At 35.1% G+C, this 27,140-nt stretch overlaps 3 protein-coding genes across 3 annotated transcripts; 2 read left to right on the forward strand and 1 right to left on the reverse strand.

Moving 5' to 3' along the window:
- On the reverse strand, window positions 7,914-12,384 carry LOC109724366 (protein EMBRYO SAC DEVELOPMENT ARREST 3, chloroplastic). Its single transcript, XM_020253162.1, has 3 exons — window positions 12,070-12,384; window positions 8,348-8,497; window positions 7,914-8,233 (listed from the first exon to the last, which is right to left on the reverse strand). Exons 1-3 carry the CDS (start codon window positions 12,304-12,306, stop codon window positions 8,150-8,152), a joined length of 471 nt encoding a protein of 156 aa, XP_020108751.1. The 5' UTR covers window positions 12,307-12,384; the 3' UTR covers window positions 7,914-8,149.
- On the forward strand, window positions 14,013-18,580 carry LOC109706558 (pentatricopeptide repeat-containing protein At1g64100). The gene is made up of 2 exons (XM_020227474.1): window positions 14,013-15,117; window positions 17,306-18,580. The coding sequence occupies exons 1-2, from the start codon at window positions 14,062-14,064 to the stop codon at window positions 18,365-18,367; spliced, it is 2,118 nt and encodes a 705-aa protein (XP_020083063.1). The 5' UTR covers window positions 14,013-14,061; the 3' UTR covers window positions 18,368-18,580.
- On the forward strand, window positions 19,186-22,741 carry LOC109706873 (probable transcription factor RL9). Its single transcript, XM_020227888.1, has 4 exons — window positions 19,186-19,232; window positions 19,583-20,063; window positions 21,767-22,105; window positions 22,467-22,741. The coding sequence occupies exons 1-2, from the start codon at window positions 19,186-19,188 to the stop codon at window positions 20,058-20,060; spliced, it is 525 nt and encodes a 174-aa protein (XP_020083477.1). The 3' UTR covers window positions 20,061-20,063; window positions 21,767-22,105; window positions 22,467-22,741.

The following is a 27,140-nucleotide window of genomic DNA, read 5'->3' on the forward strand; positions in this document are numbered from 1 at the left end:
TTCGGGTATGGCCGTAGATGTCGGGGAAGAGGGTACGAAGGGGAGCCTCGCCGTACCAAATTGATGACCAAATCTTAATGTTTTTGCCGTTTCCGAGGTTGTAGGTTGTACCGCAGGTAAAGATGTCCCGGCATCGCATTACACCTTTCCACCACTGAGAGTATGGTACAAAGGCCCTACCCTCATGAAGAGGTTTGCGTCTAATATAATAAATCGATCTGACTAACTTCTTTCAAGGTAGATCTGGTTCGTTAAAGAAGCGCCACCACCACTTAGTTAAAAGCGCAATATTCATAGTCGCCAAATCCTTGATTCCTAGGCCTCCTTCTTTTTTTCTTTTGCAGACAGCCCTCCAATTTACGAGGCATGCCCCTCCAGATATGTTTGTGCATCCGCGCCAAAATAGGGTGTGAAATGTTAACGTACTTTTTGCGCGTATAAAAGCATTGCTCGTGTTTTCAATGCGTTTTAAATGTGATGTATCAAAGCATTGTTTTTAAGTCTCTCTCTCTCTCTCTAAAAGTGCTTTTCATATGATAATCAAATTATTGTTTTATAGTGGATCAAGGCCTAGCTTGGTAAGGTTAGTATTGTTAATTACGTGAAATATGCATCATGGGAAAGGTGCTTGTGTTGTTAAATAGTGTAAAAAAATAAGCATGTTATTTGCCAATTAGAGAAATCATGATCTTATGTTTTGATACTATATTATATAATACAAAATAATTAGGGTTAATTTTATATAGGTTCTTACAAACATAGTGAATGATAAATATATCACTACAAAATTCAACTTTTATATGTTGTTCCTATGAAAGTTCTGATGTTTTTAAATATGTCCCTACCGTTAAAATTTGTTAGAAAATTTTAGTTAGAAAATTTTAATTAACCATAGAGTAAATACTTAATCCTGATTAATTTTTGACATTTTTACCACTTTATATTATACGGTTATGACTTTTGAAGGGGTATATTTGTAATAGCAAAATTGAAAATATAAATAGTTCTCTAACAGTGCTCTAACGGTAACAAGTCAAATGGATATATTTGAAAATATCAGAACTTCTATAGGGACAATATATAGAAGTTGAACTTCATAGGGATATATTTGTCATTCACTATGTTTGCAGAGATATGTATAAAATTAACCCAAATAATTATTATTCTTGAAGAATTCTAAGTTATCAAAAAGTGTAGTGTTTAAATGTAATATGTTCAATACATGCTTGGGATATTATATTATATATTGAGGGCATGCTTGATCACGAGTAGAATGGAAATAAGAAATGGAATTGGGTTATATTTGAATGGAAAATGAAATAATGAATCATTTTTAAATGTTTAGTTCATCATTAGAATAAAAATTGGAATGGATAATTATGACACTTAAGTATTAGGATTTTGAGAGAGTGGTTTTTGTTAAGGAAGAGAAGAGTGATGCGGGAAGAGGAGGCGGAGTTATTTGTGAGAAAATGTTTTGAATAGTTTATTCTAGAATGGACTAATTCAGAATTTAAAGTCGGATTAGACTAGAAATGGATCAAATCGTTCTCATTTCAGACTGAATTGAGAATCAAGATTCGATTCCTGTAAAACACACAGCAACTATTAGAATCAGTTAATCTTATTTCAATTCGAGAATCTACCCTAAAAGGAATTGGGGCTTGCACACAAACTCCCAAAAAAGGGAAAAAAGAAGAAGAAAAATGGTTTATTTTGGGCTATGGTGTCAAAATATATCCACTTTAATAATTGGAGATATTCGGAAAATTCGAAAGAGCTTGACAACTTTCTTTTAATAATGTGAAATGGAAGTGGGAAGCGCCGCTGTTGCTTACTTTTTTCGGTAGTAGTTTCCACCGTAATATTATATCATTGGTAAAGCGAATCCTCAAAACATTTTCTTTCAATATTTTTTAGCCTTATATAAAGCATAAAAACTGGCATTTTGGCAAAACAAACTTAAATTTTATATGTTATCAGAGCAGAAAATTTAAAGTTCGACAAAAAAAAATTATCTTGGACATAATAGTGATGCATACTCCATATAACAAAGTATAAAATGTACTATTCGTTGACATTATTTCTATTTGAATTTATGATTAATTACATACAGGTCCCCGCAAACATGATGAATTGCAGATATATTTCTGTAAAATTCAACTTTCATAAGTTATTCTTACAAAAGTCCTAATGCATTCAAATATGTCCCTTTGGTTAGTATCCGTTAAAGAACTGTTTAATTTTTAACAGTATGTTCGTGAAATAATATTTTTGCCCTCACAAATATGTCCCTGCAAAACTCCAGCTGCTATATATTTGCATAAATGTCCTCACAAATCTCCATTTTCCTCTTTCTCTTTCTTTTCGGGCTGCTAGAGCGGGCGGCGGCGGCAGAACTTGTCGGAGTTGCGGCCGATGAAGACAAGGCTGAGGCCCACTGCGACGAGGCGGAGGGCGAAGGTGCGGCCGATTCAAAGAAAGAGGAGGAAAAGAAAAAGAAAGAAGGAGGAGGAGGAAAAGGAAAAGGAAGAAGGAGGAGAAAAGAAGGAGAAAAGGAGGAGAAGAAGAAGCAGAAGAGGAAGAGGAAGAGGAAGAGAAAGAGCAAGAAGAAGAAGGGTAAAATTATTAATTTACCTTATTAATTAATCATAGTTAAGTATTTTAACTATGGTTAACTAAATTTTTTTAACGGAACTTAACAGCAGAGATATATCTGAATATATTAGGACTTTTGTAGAGATAACTTATGAAAGTTAAGCTTTGTAGGAATATATCTGCAATTCATCATATTTACAGGAATCTATATACAATTTACCCTTGAATTTATTATATTATTATATAGTAACTAAATATTTTATTTCACGTGATTCAATGGAATTGGTTGGATGTAAATCTTATACGTCTTTTGGATCACTCATGAGCAGTTTCTAAATTGAGCATTTTGTATTCTTCAGAGAACGTGCTCTATATTCAATTTTTTACACAATGTACTTCTATTTAAATTTTTTTCTTTTTATTTTTTTTAAAAGTTTTCTGAGTGTGGACCCCTAAAAAAAAAAAAAAAAATCCAATTATGTCACAGCCTCTAAGTGGCCGTGAATTGTGAGAACTTTGTCTCTAGCAATTGTGATAGTATGAATTTTGCAATTCTAAAAAAAAAAAAAAAAATCATGGCATATATATATTGGGGTTAAGTTGCATGCACTAATTTTGTCATTTTCATATCAAGTACTGCAGAGTTGTGCTTCATGCATGGGAGATCAGATACAGGTAGGGGACATGTGGAGTTTTTAGTCAGAAAAAGAAAAATACTGCTTGTACATCCAAAAGCACGGATATACAGATGGGTCGGGATCGGCAGAAATAGCTTTCATCTTGATCTGTTCTTATCCGCTAGAAAAATGAGGTGCATAATCCCTTTTTTCTCTTGATCCATCTTAATTTGTCGAAAGTTCGTCAAAAATCCGACCTCGCCCTGTCCCCTCACATAAGAAAATAGGATTAAAAATCTATTTGTTCCGCATTCATCTCGACTCGCCAAGAAAATGGTGTAAGGGATGGGAGACAACGTTTGTCTACAAATGTGGCCCATTTGCTTCTTTATCTAAAACTGAGTGTAAATTTTATACTCTTTTCATCCAACGACAAAAAATTTTGCACTAGTCATATCGCTACATATTTTTATATTATTAATATATACGAAGGTGACAAGATTAGTATGAAAAAGGCTAAGAACAATGCAATTTACCCCTATTTTTGGGTGTACTTGTAGCATTACTCTTTGAATCATTAGAAATTTTTTATGAAAATCTAATTTAAATAGGTGATAAAAACAAGAAGGTTAGAAAGGTAAGCATCAATAAGAATTTAATAGGGTTTGCTTGATCCGGTGGAAATTTTTTCAGAAGTGTTGTTTGTGTAAAGAAATTTTTAAGTGCAAAATCTTGTAAAAATAAAAACTTCAATTAGTTATAGCGAGAAGCTGGTAAGTGAATCATATGTAACGCTTACTTTAATGGGATTACTAACTGAGCACTATTTTATCGAACAATACTGCACCTATAACATGGCTAAAAAAAGCATCTAAGTTTTTCTTATTCGAAATTTCTCTAATCATCTTTTGTTATTACTTCAATAAGAGGCGAGAGGATATGCACGACTGCTTTAATACCGTATGAAATATATATATATTTTTAACTTAGATTGTTAGAGGAAAATATATTTAATATTTTACATTCAACATAATCTTGGAATTTGATAAATTGGAATTTGGACCCTGGTAAATTGGAAAGTAAATTTAGTGACTTGGCTAAAATGGTCAAGGACGAAAGTGTAATTCTTTGAAAGTTGGGGGACCACCAATGCTTTTTTTCACCCCAAAATAACTTGCTTTTGTATTTTCGCTCTGACTTAATCAAATTTCAACTGTTAAAATATAGTGACATCAAAGCAGATCAATTTTGACTCAAATCATTTAATTTGTGGGAGACACTTTTGACAAATTGAGTGGCTTCAATTTAGTGGACTCTTACTTAAAATCAAATTCAAGGTCAAAAATTATTTATTAATTATGAATGATTTTGATTAGGGGGTGTGACACCAAAAATTATCCTCTTAATTAAGGAATAAAAGTAGCCAATCATTTATCGATTTTCACTTATACAAGTTTAGTACTAATTTGACTTGAACCGAATAAAGCTTAAGACTTAGTCCTCAAACTAATTAGCTAGCCAATTTACAAGACAGAATTACAAATACACCCCTGAAAGATTACCAATTTATCAATATACCCCTTCGAAAATCTCAATTTTTTTTACTTAACATTATAGAATATTTCGTCAAGTAATAAAATCATTAAAAAGGAGCCAAAAATGATGTTTAGTTCCTAGTTAATTTAAGATAATTATAAGGTTAGATAGTAAAACAAAAATTCTAAAGTTTACATATTCTAAAATCACAGAACTTTGGAAATTGTTTACACGTTTTTACCTACTAAATAATCACAATAGCTACAAATCAAACTCATTGGGAACAATTACAATTTTTTTTAAAAAAATATATAAATCCTTCCAAATTATCATCGGATAACTTGTTCCACTCTCGATGTCGGATTCACCTAGATTTAGTTAACACATGTACAACTGAAGCTTCAATAGAAGTGCTACTTCAATAAGATTGCTCGCAGATTATTGAGCGGGACTAGAAGTTGTTCACAAAAGCAAATAAAATAGTTGGTGATCGAAAGATCGAATTGAAGCTTCTACTCTTTCTTTCAGAAGTTTAGAAATTCGAGTTTACGATCTGGCCCTAAGCCCTCGATCGCTGGACGACGGTTCTTTCATTATACTACTTGAGCAGAAAAACTATGTCTCGCATCAGGCCAGATACGCACTTCTACGACACTTCAAGATTTCTTGCAAATATGGAGCTTCTAGATTAGCAAGATCCAAATCAAAACTAATCTAACGAGTCATTGGATGGAGACAAAACTAATGCGCGCGCGGCCACGCTAGTTTTATCTGGCTAAGACACAAGGAGCAAAGGACAACTTATTAGTTGTTGCCTTGATACATAAAAGTTTAAATGGCAACACCTAGAGGGAAGCTTCATTTGAGGTATTTAGCAACTTAATTAATTACTATGAGAGTTGTAAGAGTTGAGGTTTACATTTTGGCTTCTTATCCTTGGTGGTAATGGTAGTGTTAAGGAGACAAAGCCAAACCCTAGCAATTTTTAACTTAAGCATATCTTTAGGACACGAATCAAACTTTGGAGATCCATATGGCTTAATAAAGAACATGCATTGATACACTTTAGTGGTCCCTAATTTATTTTGGCACATACTATGTTTTCATGCATTAAGAATCACATACTTTTGTGAAAAATATACTCATATCATGGATTAAAAAAACAATATATTCTAAGGTAGCGTGCTATCTGTTTTATTCATTCAGCAAATGAAATTAGCTACAAAGGGTGAGGCAGCTAAGGCCTCAAAAAGGCGCGAATAACAGAAAAAGAACGAGGGAAGCAAAGAGGAAAAAAGAAAAAGAAAAGGAAAAAGACACGCAACCACAAGTATATTCCGCCAAAAATTATAACAGTATAATATAAGAGGAGTAAAAATGTTAAAAATTAATTCGGGTAAAGTATTTAACTTATGTTAACTAAACTTTTTTAACGGATTCTAACGACAGGAATACATCTGAAAATATTATAACTTTCGCAGGAATAACTTACGAAAATTGAACTTTACAGAAATATATCTGCAATTCATTATATTTGCGGGAACCAGTATGCAATTGACCTAAAAAAAATGCGCCGACCGTTTCTCATACATGTCCAAGAAGGTCCTTAATAAGCATTGGAATGTTTCCTTTTTTTTTAAAATACAAATATATATAGAAAATATTGTGGATGGCAAGTACAAGATACAGGTTAGCAAAGAGGATAAAAAAGCTACACTAAAAGCAAGGTTATATGAAGGCTCCCTTCAACAAATGGACATGGGGAAGAGACACATTGGGCTTTAGCATTTTAACACCACAGTACACAAGATGCTTGTAAAAAGAATAATTTTTTTTTTTAATGAAAAAAATTACTTTGCATACAAAAGAGTAATTGAAGCATGAGTCCTCAAACCATACACAAAAGTCTACATCTAACCTAATTTTGGGAATTATTTTTAACTAAGGACTTAAACTTCATCATCATATGTTACAATTAAGTCCTGTCATGAACACCTGTTTTACAACTTGAGATATTAAAAAAAAAAAAAAAAAAGGGGTAAACTTCAAATACCATTCCTATAGTTTCGCACTTTTTCACTTTAGTATCCTATGATTTAACGTGTATCAATTTAGTCCTCAGTGATTTTATTTTTCTATTTTCATCGGTCCTTACGTTAACTTTTCGTTAAATCACATAGAAAAAACTTCAAATATCTCACTTATAGTTTATTGAATATCCATTTTAGTACCATTTAGTTTTAACTTAGGTCACTAATTTAATAAAAAAAATTAGTAGAGGGAATAACAATAAGAAAAAAATTAAATTATAGAATACGAAAGTGATATACATACTTTAAAGCACAGGGTACTAAAGTAAGAAAGTGTGAAACCACAGGGCTAGTATTTGAAGTAAAAAAAAAAAAAAAATGTAGGAAGGACATTTCGAGAATCCATCGGGCACCCTTATCTAGTAATTAAATTCTTTTGTTAGTTGATAACTATGGGAGGTAATTACAAATTTATTAATCAAAATTTTAAGGTAAATTCCGCACCTAGTGTAATAACACAGATTATTATTAATATTAGAATATCTGATCCTTATATATATATTTTTTTCAATTATAATTTTTTTTTTATCTAATATTAGAATTTCTGATTCTTATATTTTCAATTATAATTTTTTTTTTATTCAATATGGGACTATTAGGGCTTCACACCTAGTCCTCAGATTTTTAGCCAAAGTTTTAGTTTGATACTTAAAACTTTTTAGTTTAAATATTCCAAAGTTGGAGTCTAAACTTTTAAAAGGGTGCTTACACCCGGTGCATATGTGCATCCATGCACCATTAATTTTTTGCTCGCATTTTATATTTTAATCCATAACATACTATTGAATTTCAACCTATTCTCAGCAAAAAATTTGGATGGTCGAATTGAAAAATATGAGATTGAGTGGCCCATATTTCAATCCATATCAAATTTATATAATTTTTGCTGCTAAAACTTGTCAATTTTGGAACCACTTGAAACACTAATTAAATGACACCGAAAACCCACACAGATCGATTCCTACATAATCCAAATACCTTCGATCATATTTAAGAGTGTTGATCGTCAAAATACCGAAATGAGGAAGACCGTAAATGGTCAATGTTTAGCATTCATCATCAACTACCAACATTAATTTGAAAAAAAATAAAATAAAATAAAAAAACTTTTACAGTAGGATCTTTCATATTGTACAAAGATATTAGCAGGAGTTTAAAAGAAAAGCAGGAATCACAAATAACCAATCCAATAGGTTTAGTTACATGCTGAATACTAGGGAAAAAAATAATAATAATGAATTCTTTCTGTTTACCAAATTCCAGGTATATGTAAAGAATATGTTAAGAGTCGATCGGACTGCGAGCGTCTCATTTCATTTCGCGAGACGGGGGTTCTTCCAGCCACTTCGCGTGGAAGCCCGTGCCTTTGCAATCAGAACAGGAAGCAGAACCCTGGGTTCGAAACAAAATAAAGCCCCGCTTATAGTCTTATTTTCTCGAGATCAGTTCGATTATAATTCACAGCGGAAAATGAAGGACACCGTGGTGTTTTCATGTCCTGATTACCTTCCCAGAACATATGACACATGTAGTGTTTCTCGAGGGCACTTCGCATAGCATGTTGTTACCCAGGATGAAGAAGCCCGTGCCCCCGCACCACTTGCATTCCACGTGGCCCTTCGACTCGCAAGATGAACAAGCAATCGGTCTTGGTTGCTGCACAGAGAAAGAATATAATTTTAATAGTGTTATTTTATTCAAGTATTGCACTTGTACTGCAGAGTGAAACAAGTATTACTTTTAAGTTCACGGGAAAGCTTACTTTAAACAGTTATAGTGAATCGCATGCATTAGTCTATTTGCGTTGTGCATGCCCTCAATGAAGCAATCAGAGTTTTTAACATTTTATCATTATACATGTGGGAGAAACAAGGGAAGCAATAATGCAGTTGGTGCTTTGCATTAGACCATAGAGGAGACAAGCGAAGAAAATATTGCAAGATATGTAATAATGTAAAAGTGTAGGAAGTCACTGGAGCATCACAATGAATCAAAACGTGTGGAATTCAATTGCTAGCTCTGGGAAATTTCAGAGACGCTATTTAACTACACAAAGGCAGTAGTGGTGATAATCTGGTTGATTAATCTCAATTGAACAATCAAGTTTATCACCAAATGAAGTCATTCTACAATCAGATTCAAATATAATTCTACAATCAGATTCAAATATAAAGAAATAAAAACACCAAAAAGAAAGATATTGCACAGTCAAATTACAGTGGAGGACAACGAGAACATGATGAACAATAGGCAAAAACAGTGGCTTCACTTAGTGCTGGCACAGCTAAAACTAGGAGTGTAATGCAGGTATTGCTGCGATGGTGACGGTTCACATTCACCCAGGCCAGGGCCGGCCTAGAATGGCGCCAGGCAGATTTCTTGGATCCACGGCCCAGCATGGTCCCTCAGCTTGGACGGCACAGGCTGCGCCAGGATCCGGGCCGGCCCTTTATTTTTTTTAAGATGTATAAATTTTAAAAAATAAATACGAACATACTCCTTGTTAAACTGATATTTTGGTCAAAAAATTAAAAATATTATAAAATAATAAAAAATTTAAAATGTTTTACATTTTATAAAAATTTTAAAGTTCAAAAAAACTATTTGGAACAAAATACCGTCCAACAGTCAAAAATTGATTGTTGGGGTCCTTAGGGAGGGTATTTTGGTCCAAATGGACCAAACACATAAACCATTCTCCTCCCAAGGGTTTACCATGGCAGACCTTTGGAGAAAGGGCCAAGGCCAATCCTTGGGATAAGGGCCTAGCTAGCTAGGTCTTTCTCCAAGAATAAACAAGGCCCCCAAGACCTGGCCCAGGCGTGGCCTTGGGGGCAGGGCTATGCTGGGCAGCGAGCCTACCTCTGGGCCTGGCACGCCCTAGACCCATTGCAGGCCGTGCCATGTCGGGCCAATGGGCTCAAGGAGGTTGGCTTAGCATGGCTCAAAGGGTCAGGCCGGCGTAGGTGCTACATTTCCGTGCTGTGCCTCAACGCTATACATACTCGTGCCGAGTCAGGCGGCTCACGGGCTGCTTGGCCCGTTTTACATTCCTAGCTAAAACAAAACATTTCTCCAGTAAAAAAGTGTTGATTGAAATTAAGAATTACTAAGTTTACAATCACTTATGAAAAACTAGGCATCAAAGGTCAGAAACTAATAAAGATGTAAATAGCAATACATTATGTTCTATTTTGAGCAATTGTAAGCTATATCATGTGAATGTAAAACGATGCAACTTAAAGAGTGTGGCAGCGCAAATTGAACCCAATCCATCAAACCTCAATACATAAATGTATGCCAGCATATTTTCCTTCAAGCTTCTTGAGCAAATATCAGTAAGTATCAGTAAACTGAAATGAACTTTAGTATCAGTAAACATCAGCCTAGTCAAGCTTTTGAGCAAGAGCACGTTATAATAATAGATGCTTGTCAGAAGGGGAAAAAAGAAAACAAAAAAATGCATGCTCATCTACCAAATGACAAGGTTAACTTAGCAGTGTTTTAGAATGTTTCATACTGTTTACATTCATCCATAGAGTCTTTTAGTTATTTAATTGCATGAAGCAAAGAACTACCCTCACTCTTAATATGAATACAAACATCTCACCATAAGGGCTAATGTATTCACAATGCAGGCACTACAAGTTCGACGAAATAGCAAGGTTCATCACAAACTTTATTTCGAAAACATACACCAAAAGGAAAAGATTAGCCATCAATCAACTCAAAAGATTCTAAAACCGAGCAAGGTGGTATAAAGAAAATGGCATTTATGAAGTGCTAAACCTTACAAAATGCCACCCGGGCACTACCGGTGGTGAAAAGAAAATGGCGTATATGAAGTGCTAAACTTTACAAGATGCCACCTGGGCAATACTAAGTAGCTAGTGGATTATGATTGATTTTCTTGGTTCCAATTTGAGATGATAATTATACACTTATTCTTGCAAATCACATGTTTATGAGGTTAATAATATTGTAAACATAAGATAGAATGCATATTAATTTTCTTAACAAAAACTTCCCATACTCTACAGGAATAAGATTAGACTACCAAAAGTACTTGGATGGTACTACTATCTAGTCACAATCTATGTTAGTAAGTACATGCAGATACAAGATGTTTATTATATTGTCCCAACTGTTTATCCGATAAACAACTTGTATCAACCGTTAGAATCAGCCAATTTGAGACAGTTTAATCTCAAAGTAAAAGATACCGACAACAAAAGATCTTTTTTACTTCAATATAGATCTCCTAGCATCAATTTGACTCAATAATATCAACATCAAATACAATTGGTAACGGCTTCTCCCTCCCTCCTTTCCACACCCCATCTAAATCCATCAACTAATGTTTTTGTGAAGTAGATGAAAGAACCTCACACAAGAGCGCCAAAGAATCTCGCATAAGGGCGCCAAGAGCAGTCCGATTTACCTCAAATCGGCATGTGAGCAGGTGACAGTTTATTACAACTAGGTTCCTTAACTCTGATAGAAGGGATAGTGAAGTAATAACAGCCATAACTCGTAGACTATATTCCACCTTTTATTGTACACAAGGATTACCAGAAAATACAACATTGGATTGTACACTAGCTTTCAAAGAACTGTTTGTTTTAAAATTTCATTAGGTTTCGAAGTTTCCCTCTCAATGAAAAAATTGAAACCAATAGGCAGATCCATGAGAATTATTGGACGTGAAATGATTTCGTCCCATAAAACTACCTACATACAAACATAATTCACAAAACCAAATTCATATCCCGAATCGCATTTCATCATTTCATTACACATAATTGATCACTATTTTCTAAAGAAAGTAATAAAATTTTGGGTCAGTTGCAAATTTAGTCCTTCAAATTTGTCTCAAATTTCAACTTCCTCATATTTCAATTCTAGCAATCTAGTACATAAATTCGGTCCCTGGAGTTTGGTCCCCACATTTCAATTTGATTTTTTATTTCGTTCTCAAGGTTTCAGAATAAACTTCAAGGACTAAGCTATTACAAAAGGAAACTACGGAGATGAAATTGACATGAAGATCAAATTTTTGAGACTAATAAATCGTCATAAACCCTAAACTTTGCGCATCTAAAACTCCAAATCCACAAAAATCGAGCCCAAATCTACCAAAAAAGGTAAGAGAACCCTAAAAATTCCTCATTTCCCCAATGATCTCAATCAAAGTAAGATCAAAAAGCTATATAGGTTCGGGGTAATACCTGAGAGATGAGCCACGCCAGCTCCATGCGCCTGGCGAAGCTCGCGGAGCTCTCGAAGGAGTCGACCGCGGAAGCCATGACGACAAGGGACGGAACCTTCCAGAATCTTCTAGTAGGTTCCAGGGCCCTCCCTCCTCCGCCGCTACCCCCTCGTCCTCGTGGGAGACGAGGAGAAGGGAGAAGAGATCGTGGAGAGCTCGCGAGAGCGCCATGGGATGAGTAGCACGAGATCGGCATCGTCGTCGTCGTCGCAATTAGGGTTTCGTCTCCTTCGTCTTCGAGATTTTGTTAATGGTGGTGTCGAAATGGGGGAGGTGGAAAAGTACAAGTCAAAATGTATGGAGACCCCTCAACTATATGAAATTATGAAACAGACCCCTATGTTCAACTTCTAATTTTTTAAAATTTAATTAATTTTTGTCAAAAGTTTAAAAATTTTATTAAACTTATTGATAGTGTTATCAAACTTAGTAATATTAGACTAATTAGTAAGTAATAATTTAATAAGTATAATTCAGTGTAAAAACTTAGGTTAAAATAGTTGGACGTACGCGTGTCTATGGAAAAAATAAAATTTGAGGGGTCTGTTTCCAAATATGCTATAGTTGAGACCTGAGTTTTCTTTTTTCTCTCACTGTATTGCTTTTTTTTAAAAAAAAAAAGTTTTGATAGTAATTGGGGTTTGTTAAACTTTCAATTCAAATTGAGTAAAATCAACTATTCAAATTCAAACTGGAAGCAACATAAATTTCAAATGATTCCTACAATTTTATAAATATAATTCAAAATTGAAAATAACTTAATGCTTGAAAGTGATTCAAAATTCACCACTTCTCTTTTTTTCCTTATTTTCATAAAAGTTTAATTTAGAATTCTAAAATATTCTAAGAGATGAAGCAAATAGAAATACAACAATAATGTTAGATTCTACTTTAAAAATATAATTTTGAAGAAATCAATTTAAAACAAGAACCTTAACTTTTGTAAACCAAAATAGGCTCTTAGGTAAGGCCTTAGTTAGCATTTTTGTTTTTTAATATTTTTTTAAAAATATTAACTTTATATAATTTGATGCATTATTAGAAAGATTTTTCTTTTCTTTTTTTTTTTTTTCGGTCTAGAGCTTAAGATTAGATAGCTTGCAATGCATTTCAACTAATAAATGACGGGTGGCAGCTTATTTTTTTAAAAAAATTAAAAATCTTAGAAGTGGTGAAAAAATAAAATAAATGCATCCTAGTTTGCAAGCAATTTGCTACCTACAGATGCACTAACCAGTAACCACTATTTTATGTAAAAATTTTATAAAAATAATTTTTAAAAAAATAATAAATACTAATCCTGTTTTTCTTTGAGATTGTTGGGAAATGGTGTTAATCTCAACTCTATTTTACTAAGGTTTCGTTTAGAAATTATAAAGAGATTGCGTTACGTACAGTGAGAAAGTACGTTGAAAGAATATTATATTTATTTTTATACGTAATATTACATTCTCTATATCGCGATGATGCCGATGAGTCGGTTACGATATCCCTCTATATTTTTAGATCGACTCCATTTTATCTAATAATTTTATATGGATCTCAATATTAAACTAAGCCTAAGTAGTATTAGATAGATGTTAATATCCAATGAGTCAAGTGGGATGCACAAATATAGAGGCTGAATTAAACAAAAAAATCTAAAATGTAATAGTGATACTACGCTCTCTTGTCCTTCAAAAATTAAATTTTATTTCTGAAGTTCACTCGTTCCATTATAGTTTTTATATATAAAAAAAGTTATTATATATANAGTGCAACTGCTATATAAAAGAACATGGCCTGAATAGAAGAAGGGTTGGAGCCTGAATCGGATCTATTACTTGACCCGATATAGATCGGATCCGGTCCGATATCCAACTATAGTTTGGCTCCACTTCCCGTCCCTTCCCTTTCCTTCTCTGGGTTTAGGGTTTCTAACCTCACTCCCCCTCTCCTCTTACCCTACGCCATGAGAGCCCTCTTCTCATCCTTCTCTTCCCCCTCCCTCTTCTCCCTCCCCGCACGAAACCCTCTCCTCTTCCTCCTCCTCCTCCGCCGCATCCCCTCTCCCTCCACCCCTCCTCCTCCCCCTCCCTTTCCCCCTCTCCCCCCCACTCTCCTCGCTCGATCCCTCCATGGCCTCGCTCCTCCCCCCTCCGCGCCTCCTCCCTCCCGGATCCTCCAATCCGATCCGAACCCTGGTCCCGCCTCGGAGGTCGACAATGGCGACGACGGCGACGACCCCATGGACGAGTTCCTCTCCCGCTTCGTCTGGGCCATCCGCGGCAAGCTCGCCGACGCCTTCCCCGGCCTCCCCCGCGAAACCCTGGACGGGATGCTCCTCGTCATCTGCCAAAAGGTCGTCGCCCGCCTCGACGGGGGCTCCTCCGCCTCCGGCGACGGGGACTCGCCGCTGGATCTGAGCGAGGACCTGTGGAGGACGATCTGGGAGGTGAGCAACTCCGTGCACGAGGCGATGCGGAGGGACCGGGTGCGCGCGGAGCTCAAGCAGTACCTCCACTGCGACGAGGTCAAGGAGATGTGCCGCTTCGCCGCCGATGTTGGCATCCGCGGCCCCTTCCTCCGCGAGCTCCGCTTTAAATGGGCACGGGGGAAGCTCGACGAGGTCGAATTCTACAGAGGCCTCGATCGGATGCGGGAGCAAGGCCAAAAGCGTGAGCAAGAAGGTGGGGAAGAGAAGGGTGCGCCGCCGATGGTGACGGTGTTGCCGCAGAGGAAGGGGAAGATCAAGTACAAGATATACGGATTGGATTTGTCGGATCCTAAGTGGGCGGAAGTGGCCGAGAAGGTCGCAGAAGCGGAGAAGCACTTTGTGCCCGAGGAGCCGCAGCCGATCGAAGGGAAATGCAAGAAGGTCGAGGAGAAGATACTTGCTTTGAATGCGAAGCGCGATGATCCTGCGCCTTTGCTGGCGGAATGGGCAGAGCATTTAGGGCCGAAGAGGGTCGATTGGCTCGCGTTACTCGATAGGATTAAAGAACGAAATCTCAATCTCTACTTCAAGGTTAATTTTTCTCTCTTTTCTTTTTTCTGCTTACTATATTAAGAAAACTATTGAATTGATGCAATATGCTATCGGAATGTTCTTCTTTTGCTAATATTATAGAAGCCTTTTCTTTTCTTGTAAAGTTCAGTGGGATCATAGCATTGTTATTAGTTGTGATTGATATACTTAAGGTTACAATATTAACTTGTCAAATTAGCTAAACTGCACTTTTCAGACCAGAGAGGCTGGAATCTCGGATGTTTAACTAGTTGTCTCCCCAAAGTAGTACTAATTGCTTGCGTTTATATACAGTCGGATTATCTTTTGATAGAATATCAGTTCATGCTCGTAGCGACATACCCTGTGAATTCACTGGATAAGACAAATCCTTTTATTTTTGGCTTGTTGCTGGGCCTTGAATGTACTCTGTAGTTGTTAGAAAACTTTTATTGTTTAACCACTACTGCTCTTATTAGTGTATATCACATCTTAGGTGATCTAATGTTGTCAGATAACATACTCTTCTCAAGGTGTAGCCTTTCGCTGAAAATATTGTGTTGGAATTATCGATTTTTAGCAGGTAAGAGGTCTAAATCTAACTTCTTTTCCCCTCTTTTTTTTTTTTTTTTTTCCTTTGTTCATTTGATCATACTCTAGGTTATACCTGCAAGAGAATTTTCTACAAGCCTCTTGGCTTACTGACTACTTGTTCTAACTAAAAGATTTAAATGGATTTAGTCGAAGGGATTACTCTAGCATATGTTCTTCTTGCTGTTGGAGTACCTCGATGACTGATCAATCCCTCTAATTTATGTACTGATTACTTTTGCGCGAAATGGTGACAGGCCTGTCAGATATCTCAATGATAATATGAAATTGCTGTGTTGTTATTTGACTACATCCAGCCATGTCAGCTAGTCAATTAGAAGGGCGATATTTCCTGCGGTGGATGCAGCAAACCCTTTTGTCTGAATTTAGAGAGTAGACTACAAGTATGTAGCATGACATGTTTAATTCTATGCTGCAAATGAAAACTTTAAAATCTCAGCAGCCATTACAATTACACCCTTGTTTTTGCTTTTCTTGTATATTTTCTTTAAACAATTTGTTATGACCCAGCCAACTAGTACTAATAACTCATTGGGCTCGAACCATTGATCCAAAATGCTTAAACCTAGTTCTCACACTTTTCTACATTATCCTATGTGGGATTACCCGTTTTAGGTCCTTACATTCTCGTCTGTTTAATCACACAGCCCAAGATTATCAGGCCGTATGAGGCTCATCTCATACTTTCGGCTGGTGAACCGGCAATGACACCAACTATAACGGCCTAGCCCACTACCACTAATGGCTCACTGGGCCCAAACCACTAGCTCAAATGTTTAAGCCTGGTTATTACTTCTAGTGTACCGCTCATATATAATCCCCTCGCATTCTTGCACATTGTCCGATATGAGATTATTAGTGTTCCACAATCTTTCTGTTTCTTTAAGGCGTCCTCCCCTTGTTATGCAAATGTAGAAAAAATTGTTTAGGAAGTCTGGGTTGATCGTAATAGAATGATGTGAATTTGGCGTCTGAAAGCCAAAACGAGATCGCTTTGATCAGTTTAGTTTTAATTGTAACTATTGTATGGGCAAGCTGACACACATTCTTTTTTCTTTATATCCAGTTTTCTTTCCATTTTTTTGAACCTGTTTATCACATCGGCCATCATAAATTAAAGGAAAAACTTCAAAAACCCCCCTGTGGTTTCGCACTTTTTTATTTTAGTATCATGTGGTTTAAAATGTATCAAGTTAGTACCTTGTGGTTTCGTACTTTCTCACTTTAGTACCCTGTGGTTTAAAGAGTATCAAGTTAGTACTCTGTGGTTTTATTTTTGTATCAAGTTAGTACCATGTGGTTTTATTTTTCTCTTAATGAAATATTAAATCACAGGGCACTAAAGTGAGAAAGTGCGAAACTACAGGGTATTAACTTGATACACTTTAAACCATAGGGTACTAAAGTGAGAAAGAGTGAAACCTCATGGGGGGTATTTGAATTTTTCCCTAAATTAAAAGCAAATGATTTGCAAGTTGTGTTTGATTTGTAAACTGAACTGTCTCATTTGCTTGTACATTTTTTTGGCATATGTGGTGGTCCCATGTCTAGCAGATTAATGTGTTTTTGGCTATTCTAACGTACTTAAATTTTGTAGATTGCTGAACTCCTCTTGGACGAAGAATCCTTTGAAACCGCCATCCGCGACTACTCCAAACTAATCGACCTACACTCAAAGGCAGACCGCTTAGAAGATGCAGAGAGAATCCTTCAGAAAATGACCGAAAAGGCAATCGACCCTGACATTCTCACATCCATCACCTTAGTCCACATGTACAGTAAAGCGGGAAACCTCGACCGTGCAAAGGAAGCCTTCGAGCGCTTAAGGAAAGAGGGCTTCCAACCCGACTTGAAGCTCTACAACTCGATGATCATGGCTTACGTAAAATCCGGTCTTCCCAAGCAAGGGGAGATGCTGATGAGAGAGATGGAGGTGAAGGACATTAAACCCACGAAGGAGCTTTACATGGAGCTACTCCGTGCTTTTGCCGCTCGTGGCCAAGTGGACGGCGCACAACGAATCATGAACACAATGCAGTTTTCGGGAATCCAACCTACCCTTGAATCATTCACACTGCTCATCGAAGCCTATGGACAGGCGGGCGACCCAGATCAGGCACGCGGCCACTTTGATCAGATGGTGAAGTCAGGGCACAAGCCGGACGATCGGTGTACCGCAAGCATGATAACCGCGTATGCAAAGAAGAACCTTCTCGACAAGGCCTTAGACTTGTTATTAACCCTAGAGAAGGACCGGTTCAAGCCGGGCGTTCTAACAAACACCGTGTTGGCAGATTGGTTGGGGAGGCTGCAGCTCGTCGAAGAAGCCGAGCAGTTGGTGAAACAAATAAAGGAGACGGGAGAAGAAGCACCTTTCGAGATTCACATCGGCCTGTGCGATATGTACGCGAGGGCGAAGCAAGAGGAGAAGCTTCGGAAGTCGATGAAGATACTGGAAGGGAGGAAGCAAATGTTGAAGGCTGATCAGTTCGAAAGGGTTATAAGCGGTCTTTTGGCGGGCGGTTTCGTGCAGGACGCAAAGAGAATGCATGGTCTAATGCAAGCGAGGGGCTTTGCGCCGTCTGAGTCGGTTAGGGTTGCGCTCATGGCGGCGCAGTCGATCCCTCGCCCAAGGCCGGCGTCTCGGAAAAGGGGGTAAAGCATGAGATGGAATAATACTCGGCTTTAAACTTATATCAAACTAGTTTTAGAGTTTTATGTCTGTAACATTTTTTCTTAGCTTTATTTCAACTACTTTGAATAAGTAGCAGAAGTTGAAACATAGTTAGAATTAAATTTCGCTCCCCTTTTTTTATGTGCTAGATTATCAAAAATGGTTTATCACGCAATTTACAGACATATTGTTGTTGTATTTCTCTTTGTTGCTATATATATATATATATATATATATATATATATATATATATATATATATATATATATATATATATATATAGTTGAGCTAGAATACTCTCAAAATTATTACTATTAATTGCCCTCGTTTAGTATTAAAAAAAAAGGAAAAACTTGGAATACCACCCTTGTGATTTTACAATTCTCACTTTAGTATCATGTGGTTTAAAGTATATCAATTTAGTACCCTATAATTTTATTTTTATCTTTTTATTATTGATTTTACTAATTTTTTTGTTAAATTAATGACAAAGTTAAAACTAAAAGATACTAAAGTGAATATTCGATAAATCTAGATAGGATATCTGAAGTTTTTTATATATAATTTAACAAAATATTTAGACGAAAATAACGAAAAGATAAGAATGAATTCACTAAGACTATTAACTTGATATAATTTCAACTACACCAATATTTAACAGTAAGAAATCGCAGAATACTTGGATGGTTGTGAGTTGTATTCTTAAAAAAAAAACTATCAATGTTGCTTTTTAGTTGATGTGAATTTTATTTTTTGAGCAAATCACTATATTTATTTGTTTTAACTTAAAAATCGTTACGGTCATGCGTCAAAACATTTTAGGCACTGACATATTCTATTTTCGGAAGATGTCATAAATTAGATCAATTGTTTATTTAAACGCAGCGTGGGTGAAAGTTGAAATTGTATCAGAAGTAGTCTTTATTTTCTTAGCTATATATATATATATATATATATATAATATATATATATATATAAAGTTTATTGAATAATAGATATAATAACGTAAGCTTTTCAAATTCTCGTAGCATCTCCGCGAGCTCCATTCCGTTTCCACCAAAAACCTTCGCCTCTCCTCCTCCCTCCTCCGCACAGATCCCAAAACCCCCCAAAAACCCATAAACCGTAATCGACCCAATCCCCCTATTCGACACCCTCCTCCTGTGCTTCCTCCGCCACTTACACCACCTTACGTGCAAGCCGATCCCCTCTCCTTCCGCGACGGTCGTCCAGCGCCTCACCGGCGCTCCGCGCCTCGGCCGCCCCGCCCGCGGCGGTGGCCCCTCGCCGTGCGCCATTCAAGCTCCGGGATCGGCGCGGGGGCGCGCTCCACCTCCGCCTCTCCCCCTCCCCCCTCCGCCACCACCACCACCACCACCGCTCCTCCTCCTCCTTCGCCGGAGCCCAATCGCCCACGACGCCGAGCCCTAAATCCCCGCTCGGATCCGACCCGCTCTTCTCCCCGCCCCCCGCCGCGTCCTCGCCGTCGCCGGGGAAGGAGACGGCGATCCCCGCGAACCGCTTCTTCTTCCTCCCCCCTTCCCCCCGCATCCTCTCCGCCGCCGCCGCCGCCGCCCCCCCCGCATCGCCGGAGCTGCTCCCGCTCTTTCCGCTCTCCTCCCCCGCGCAGCGCCGGCGCGGCGACGAGGAATCGAGCATCGGCGACAAGTCCATGTGAGGGGTAAGTTTGGAAATTCCACACCCTTTTTAACTCTCTTCTACATTTTTTTTTTTTTTTTTTTCGGTTTTGCAATGGCTGTAAAAATTGTGCGCGATTTTATCGTGGATTCATTTTTAGTTTAATTTACTTTTTTTTAAAATTTATTTTAATAAAGTTTAAATAATATACGTACTTAAATTTTAAAATTAAAATATTATTAACTGACCTAAATTAAAATTTAAAATTTTAAAAAATTAAATAGCGAATTTAAAAGTTCTCGATTTTCGTATTTTCTAAAGCTAAAGAAGAAGTAATTAATTATTGTGGGGCTAATTAAGAGTCAAATAATGCATTGTTCACAATTTAATTTTAGGCCTTTTATTTAAATTCTATATTAATTAAACTAAATGCTCTGCAAATAGTGGTTTGTTTACTCTCTCTGCATCTTTATTAACAGTTATTAATTTATTTTTTTTAAAAAAATAATGTCACTATAATTTTTTCCTTTTTGTTGTTATAAAATATTTTACAAATTAGCTCTTTATCATTAAAATCTTGCCATTTATTTAACAACGAATTCTTAATAAAAAAGCATAAAAATAATAAAATATTATAGGGTGCTATGCATATTTCTCCCATTTATAATTGGATTAATTAGTCAATGCATATTGGGGAGATCGATATATATTGCGTTTGTAACCCTTCAAATTTTAAAATATTTTATGTCTTTATAAATTTTAAAATTTTACAAATATATTTCCGAACCTGTTAAAATTTATTATATTTTAGTACTATTACTATTTTGCTCTTATCATGATCAATAATAATGGTGACTACTTAGAATAATGAGATCAAATTCGTTGCTTTTCATTACTAAATCAAAATTATTTGATCTTATTTTGTTCCTAATTCTAATTAGTCTTTGATTGCTACATTTTTAACAACAATGAAGCAAATAAGGATAAAATGTTAGCTTAATTTAAAAGTAAAAATATAGCGTCTTTTAATTAGTCGATAATATTTATTCGTAAAGTTTTTAAATTCATAGAGCTTCATATAATAATATTTTAAAATTCAAAGAAATACATGTACAATATTTTAGTTAATTGGTGTATGTGCGCTGACCACGTCGTATGGACCAATTCATGACCTTGTTTACGTCCACGTGTTTTTGTTCCTCACAGTGTATATACTACTTTTGTACGTACACGGTGTATATAAAAATCTATAAAAATAGGAGTACATTAACATCACATCAACAAGTTTTTTATATTTCTCATAAGTTATTTTCTTTGATAATAATTCTAATGAATTCTCTATAATCTATTTTATCCTAGTATTATTTGTATTCTAGAAACGTGTTATGGGTGCTATTAAATTTTCGACCATTGCATGAGGAATGTGCGGTTATGATGGAAGTGATCTCCTAAGATTTAATGAGTGATTGGTTGAATAATATAATTTAACAAATAAAAATGATCAAAATGATAAATTTAATAGTGAAAAATTCGGTAGCATCAAAATACTCGGTGCTATTATAAGCACCACAACTGAACTCTCTCTTTCTCTCTCTATATACATAGTTAACAACAGAAACCTGTGTTTTTTTAACTTTTTTTTTTTAACCATTCATAAAGGATTTTCTTATCATAAAATATACTTTGACGCCACATCTTCAAGTTTGCTGATGATCTTTTTATCTTCTAATGATGTTTTTGAGACAGAAAGGTGTTGAGCTACTCGCTTCATCCATTTTGTTGGAAATGACTTCAGATGGAAATGTAAAAAAATTAAATTTCGACTTAATTAAACTTTGATCAAGTTTTCAGTCCATTGCACGAGATACAACTAGTATTATCTTCGGAAGACTCAAAAGACGATTTGGGGAGGAAAGAAGAGGTCATAAGTTTTTTTTTATTTTTTTTATTTTGTAGAAATAATTTTTATGTGCTTGTCATGCATTAATGATGTACAGTGATGTATAGAAGGAAGTGTACAGAGATTTTGTTCTTCGGTTGAGCATGACTTCATCTGTATCACTCGATTGTGGGTGAAATGAATGGGTAGGGCTCCATCCCAAATCCTTCCCCAGTTCTTACTAGTGGCTTTTTATTTTTTTAATAAATGTTCATTATTGCTTCCGTATCGAATTCTAACAAATCTGTACCTATATTTATATCTATACTATTTATAAAAAAGAGAATTTTTGAATTATTTTCTTTTCCAAAATGTCGCTTCCTATAAATGTAATTGCATTACAATCAAGTACTATCAATGTCATTCATTCAATTATGATAGACATATATCATAGCCGTATAATTTTTATTTGTTTCAAATTATTATAAAATATATTAATTCTTACCGGTTAGATTTACTATATCTGTCACTTTTTTTACATGCAATTAATTCAAATTCAAATTTTAGAGTTTTCGGACATTCGGAACAACTTTCGGGTGCGCCTACGTAGGATTTGGAAACCCACAACACTACTCCGGTGTTCTTCCTTCTATCCGAGTGTTCGAAATGGGATTCGGGCGCCCGGAACCTCTTTCGGATGCACCTTCGTGCATTCCAGACGCCGAGATGGAGAAGACCGAATCTCACCTCCGGGCATTCGGTCTAGAGCCTGACACTTAATTACTTGTACATTTGTAGAAATTGATTTTGCATTGATTTAAATGCCCTTGAATTTTGATAAATAGAGTTTTTGGCGTTCTCTTTTAGTACAAATTTGATCATATTTCATTTTGGTCCATGTGTGCTTTTCGATGCCTAAAATATTCAATTTTAACTCAATATTTCTTAACTCTAATAAAAAGTAAATAAAATTACTTTTAAACTCTAAAAGGATCAAATGTGTTCTTTTCTACCTTAGCTTGGAGGCATAGATAGTTTCAAAATATGAAGCTCTTTTCTTTGCAATTTGTCCTTCTTGAGTTCTATCTAAATTAGGAGATCTAAATATAAAACTCAAAGTAAAATATTAGTCAAAATTTTGTTATTATTTATAATCATCAAAATTTAATTATAAATTAGTGCCACTAGGCCAACAGCAATATCATCCATTCAATTATGACGGGTATATATCACAGCCGGATAATTTTTATTTTATTTTTAAATATCATAAAACACATTAAGAATTAGTGGTCGGAGTTAATCTAAGGGCGGAGAGATAAAATATTTGCCTTTTTTTAAAAAAAAACCCTAAGTTGCCCTAAGGCATTTAGTGGTATCTTGCATATTTTCAAAAAAAAAAAAAAAAAAAAACCTTCGGACTAAATCTTGAATTGAAATTTTACGCCATTTGAATGGCGTACTATCAAAAAGCAAGAATCTAACATAAAATTTAAACGTTAAAAATTTTAGAAAAAATTGTCGCGTCTTTTGGATATGTGTGGCGTGCATTGCACGTACAGTTAACTAGTAATGACTAAATGGCTAACTCAAAGTGAGACTAAACATGATTATAATTCCTCTAAGTTTTCAATGAAGCTGCTGAGCTCCTCTCTCCCATTTTGCATGCTCTTGGACAGTTGGAGCCTCTAACAAGCAAAATAGAAAACAACTAATCACTTGATAGTGTTAGGGGTGCAAAAATGAAAGGTCTTACATTATTATAAATGATGTGACATGGGTGTAAATCATACACCCTGGCCTTGATGGGACGCATAAATAACATTGCTCTGAATGGAAAAGTCTATCCGGAATAAACCCAAAAAGGCCAAAATCACATCCAAGTCCAAGTTCCATTGACACTTTTGGACCACTCTACGCTCTCGGACTATGGTGATTAAATGTAGTTCTCAATCCATTTTTATCTTAATCATTTTTTAACGTAAGCAACCGAGCGATTGAAACGTGTAGTTTGGCCATTCTTTAGGCGTAAACAAGAATGATTTAGAAGGGTCGATAAGAGTCTTAATCGCGTTCGAAATTGGATCAAACAAGAGAGGCACACTTGGCGAGCGCTGCTTATTAATCCTTGTTCTTTTCTTATATGATTGGAGATAAACAGTTTCCCCCAAAGTTTTAGCTATAACCTAGTTCTAATAATTGGAGCTTAATTTGGATAGTAACTAGTTATATATGATGGGGAATGAGACATTTTATGTGGAGCCCTATATGTGTATGCTTGCATGCATTGAACACACTAGATTTGGTGGAGAAAGGACATGGGAGAAGGACTAGCAAGCAGCAAAGTGATTGCCACAAAGGAAAGGGTACAAGGAAAATCTAATGAGATTCAATGTGTCACTCTCCCCACCTAAATATCTACTTATTATCAAATATTTCATTATTTAACTATGAGACTCCTAACACTTTAGTCCTTAAACTTCAATTTATATTTAAAGTTTCTGGTTCAAACTTTTAGAATTATCGTAATTAAGTCTCACAATTCAATTTAGTTTATTAAATATTATCATATTGCTGATGCATTATCAATCACAACACTGTTACATCACTTCTATATTAATAATACATGAAATAAACGTGTAAAATTTTACGACTTCTAATGCATTGATGTCTAAATATCATAAAATATATCTAGTAAGGCAAATTTTACTTTTGAGGTAGGTGCATGGAATAATTTCCAATAATTTAAAATGCAGGACGAACTAGCCGTGACCTGGTTTATAAAACAGTTCAGTTTAACTCTTTGAACTGGATAAATCAAAAAATCGCTCTGAACCGTTCGAACGGCTCTGATTTTAGTCAAATCGGTCAGATTTTTTTGATCAAGCCATATTAAAATCTAACGACTTAAAATCAATTTAACTAATTTTATTTCCAGTTTATGTACATTAGTCTTATAAAAAGTGAAAATTGAAAATTTATTTCTACTTAATTTGGTCTAAAAATAAGTACTTTATCATAGTTAAGTATGATATCAGAATACTAATTTATACATATTTTTTAATATAATAAAATTAAAATAATAATTAAATATATTTGGGGTCAACCAGTAATCCTCGACCTAGTAATATTATGGAATCGTTGTTCGACCCGATTTTTAAATCATTAATAATTTCTAGGACCCAACTCGTTGGTTGATTTGATAATGTATGTTGGGAAAATACTTCTAACTACACATAGTTTATGTATCGGACCTGAGTTGATTTTTCACGGCCCGACCCGGACCCAAGCCTAGCCCGGAACGCAAACGAAGCGGGCTCGTATCCGGCTTTTAAAGATCCGGCCCGGTCCGAATTATAAATAATGCGTACCTACATCGCATACTTAGGGATGCCAATGGGCATGAATATTCGAAATTTTATCTGAGTCCTAACCTGAACATGATGGATTTAGTTGATGCTAAATGGATATAGGTATGAAAAATAAAAATCTGATGAATTTGGATTCGAAAATGGATTTTGTCTGTACCCGATCCGAGCTCGAACTCAATATGAATCCAAATTGATTTACATTATATAATATATGTATATATATATAAATGTTTGATGTTTTTTGAAGTTGTATTTTAAGAATTTAGATTTAATTAATGTAATATATTTTGAAATGTGGTTAAGAGAAACAATTGTTTGGGATTCGATTTTTCAGGTTTGAGTTTGGATATAGATTTTTAAAATTCGTTAGATTCGCACTCAGATTCGAATTTTTGAATTTGGTTGCTGAATTAGAGTTCAAATTTTAGAAAATTCATTCCGAATCCAACCTGTTGATATCCCTAAGCATAAGTTTGAAACTTACATCCTCAAAAAGAACTACAAAAATAATAAAAATTTATCAGAAACACCATGTTACTTAAATTTTAGCATATCGAAAACCATTGCACTGTGAGATTATAATTATAAATAAAAATAAAAGAAAATAAAATAAAATCACCCCATTAACTTGTGTAGGGTACCACCCCTGAATCCTCATGCATGTCAACATTGCCACATAGGTCACCAATGGATAACCTATTTTAAGTTGTTCCTGTCTATGTTGTTGAGGATAAGGCATAAAACTTTTTATCCTTCTTGCTTTAAGATTCGAGCTAATCACCGACCGTCGTTAATGCAAATAGCAAAGAATTTGATGGTTGGTATCCGAGATCTCAAATTCGAATCCTAATTGATTCGCATTTTCTGCTAAGTTTATTTCTAAAAAATAAACGAAATAGATAGCATGCTATTTTTCTTTCAAAAAAAAAAGAAGATTCGAACTGATCCATAATAATTTTTTGATGGGTTAATTTCATACAGTTTTCTCGAAGTATATCGGATAGCAAATATATTTCTATAGAGTTCAACTTTTCATATTTATCTCTACAAGAGTCTAATTATATTCATATTTGTCCTTTTAATTTGTTAGCGTTAGAGCATTATTTATTTTTTAAACAGAAAATAAATGAAATGGCATTTTTGCCATCACAAATACGTCATTCCAAATGACCCAACTATTAAAATTATACAGAAATATTCTTTCAAAAATTTTCAACCATCATCTTCTTCCTTTTTATCATTTCAAATAATATAGTAGGAGTATATAAAAAGATCAATTTACCTGATTCACTAATCAGGGCTAAGCATTTTATCTATGGTTAACTATATTTTTCTAACGGAAACTAACAGCGAGAATATATTTAAAAACGTTAGAACTCTTGTAGGAATAAATATTAAAAGTTGAACTTTGTATGGATATATCTACTATTCGATATATTTATAGGGAGCTGTATGAAATTATTTTTTTTTTGATTTATCAGCGCGCAATATATTACTATTGTGGAGTAGTACTCTTAATCAAATAAATTTTTTTGTTAGAAAATGACTTTAACTAGATATCGCACACCAGGTGGAGCAAACTTATGTTGAAACCATTTTCATCACTACATCTATAAAATAATTAAAATTTATATTAACAACTAATAAAAATAACGCTCTGGGGATCCATAGAAAGTGATCTTTATTAGAATTAAATTTGATACTCATTACAATATCGAATATCTATAGCACATTTAATATACTTGTTATGATTTATAGAGATTTCTCACAAAGATAAAATGTATATATCCATCCTAATTTCAGCCGACTCAGGCCTGCTCTCGCGAGATTATTTATTGTATACAAAAATTTTACTTTGATAATTAATCAATTG

The sequence above is a fragment of the Ananas comosus genome, linkage group 2 (assembly GCF_001540865.1).
Source record: "Ananas comosus cultivar F153 linkage group 2, ASM154086v1, whole genome shotgun sequence".
Taxonomy (NCBI): domain Eukaryota; kingdom Viridiplantae; phylum Streptophyta; class Magnoliopsida; order Poales; family Bromeliaceae; genus Ananas; species Ananas comosus.

Bases quoted from the DNA above. Each gene is read 5' to 3' on its own strand.
- LOC109724366 (XM_020253162.1), bottom strand. From the start codon at position 12,306: ATGCCGATCTCGTGCTACTCATCCCATGGCGCTCTCGCGAGCTCTCCA. The intron at 8,498-12,069 runs GTATTACCCCGA...TTCTCTGTGCAG, and splicing joins TGGCGTGGCTCATCTCTCAG to CAACCAAGACCGATTGCTTG. The intron at 8,234-8,347 runs GTAATCAGGACA...TTTCGAACCCAG, and splicing joins GTGTCATATGTTCTGGGAAG to GGTTCTGCTTCCTGTTCTGA.
- LOC109706558 (XM_020227474.1), top strand. From the start codon at position 14,062: ATGAGAGCCCTCTTCTCATCCTTCTCTTCCCCCTCCCTCTTCTCCCTC. The intron at 15,118-17,305 runs GTTAATTTTTCT...TAAATTTTGTAG, and splicing joins ATCTCAATCTCTACTTCAAG to ATTGCTGAACTCCTCTTGGA.
- LOC109706873 (XM_020227888.1), top strand. From the start codon at position 19,186: ATGCGTCAAAACATTTTAGGCACTGACATATTCTATTTTCGGAAGAT. The intron at 19,233-19,582 runs GTCATAAATTAG...CTTACGTGCAAG, and splicing joins ATATTCTATTTTCGGAAGAT to CCGATCCCCTCTCCTTCCGC.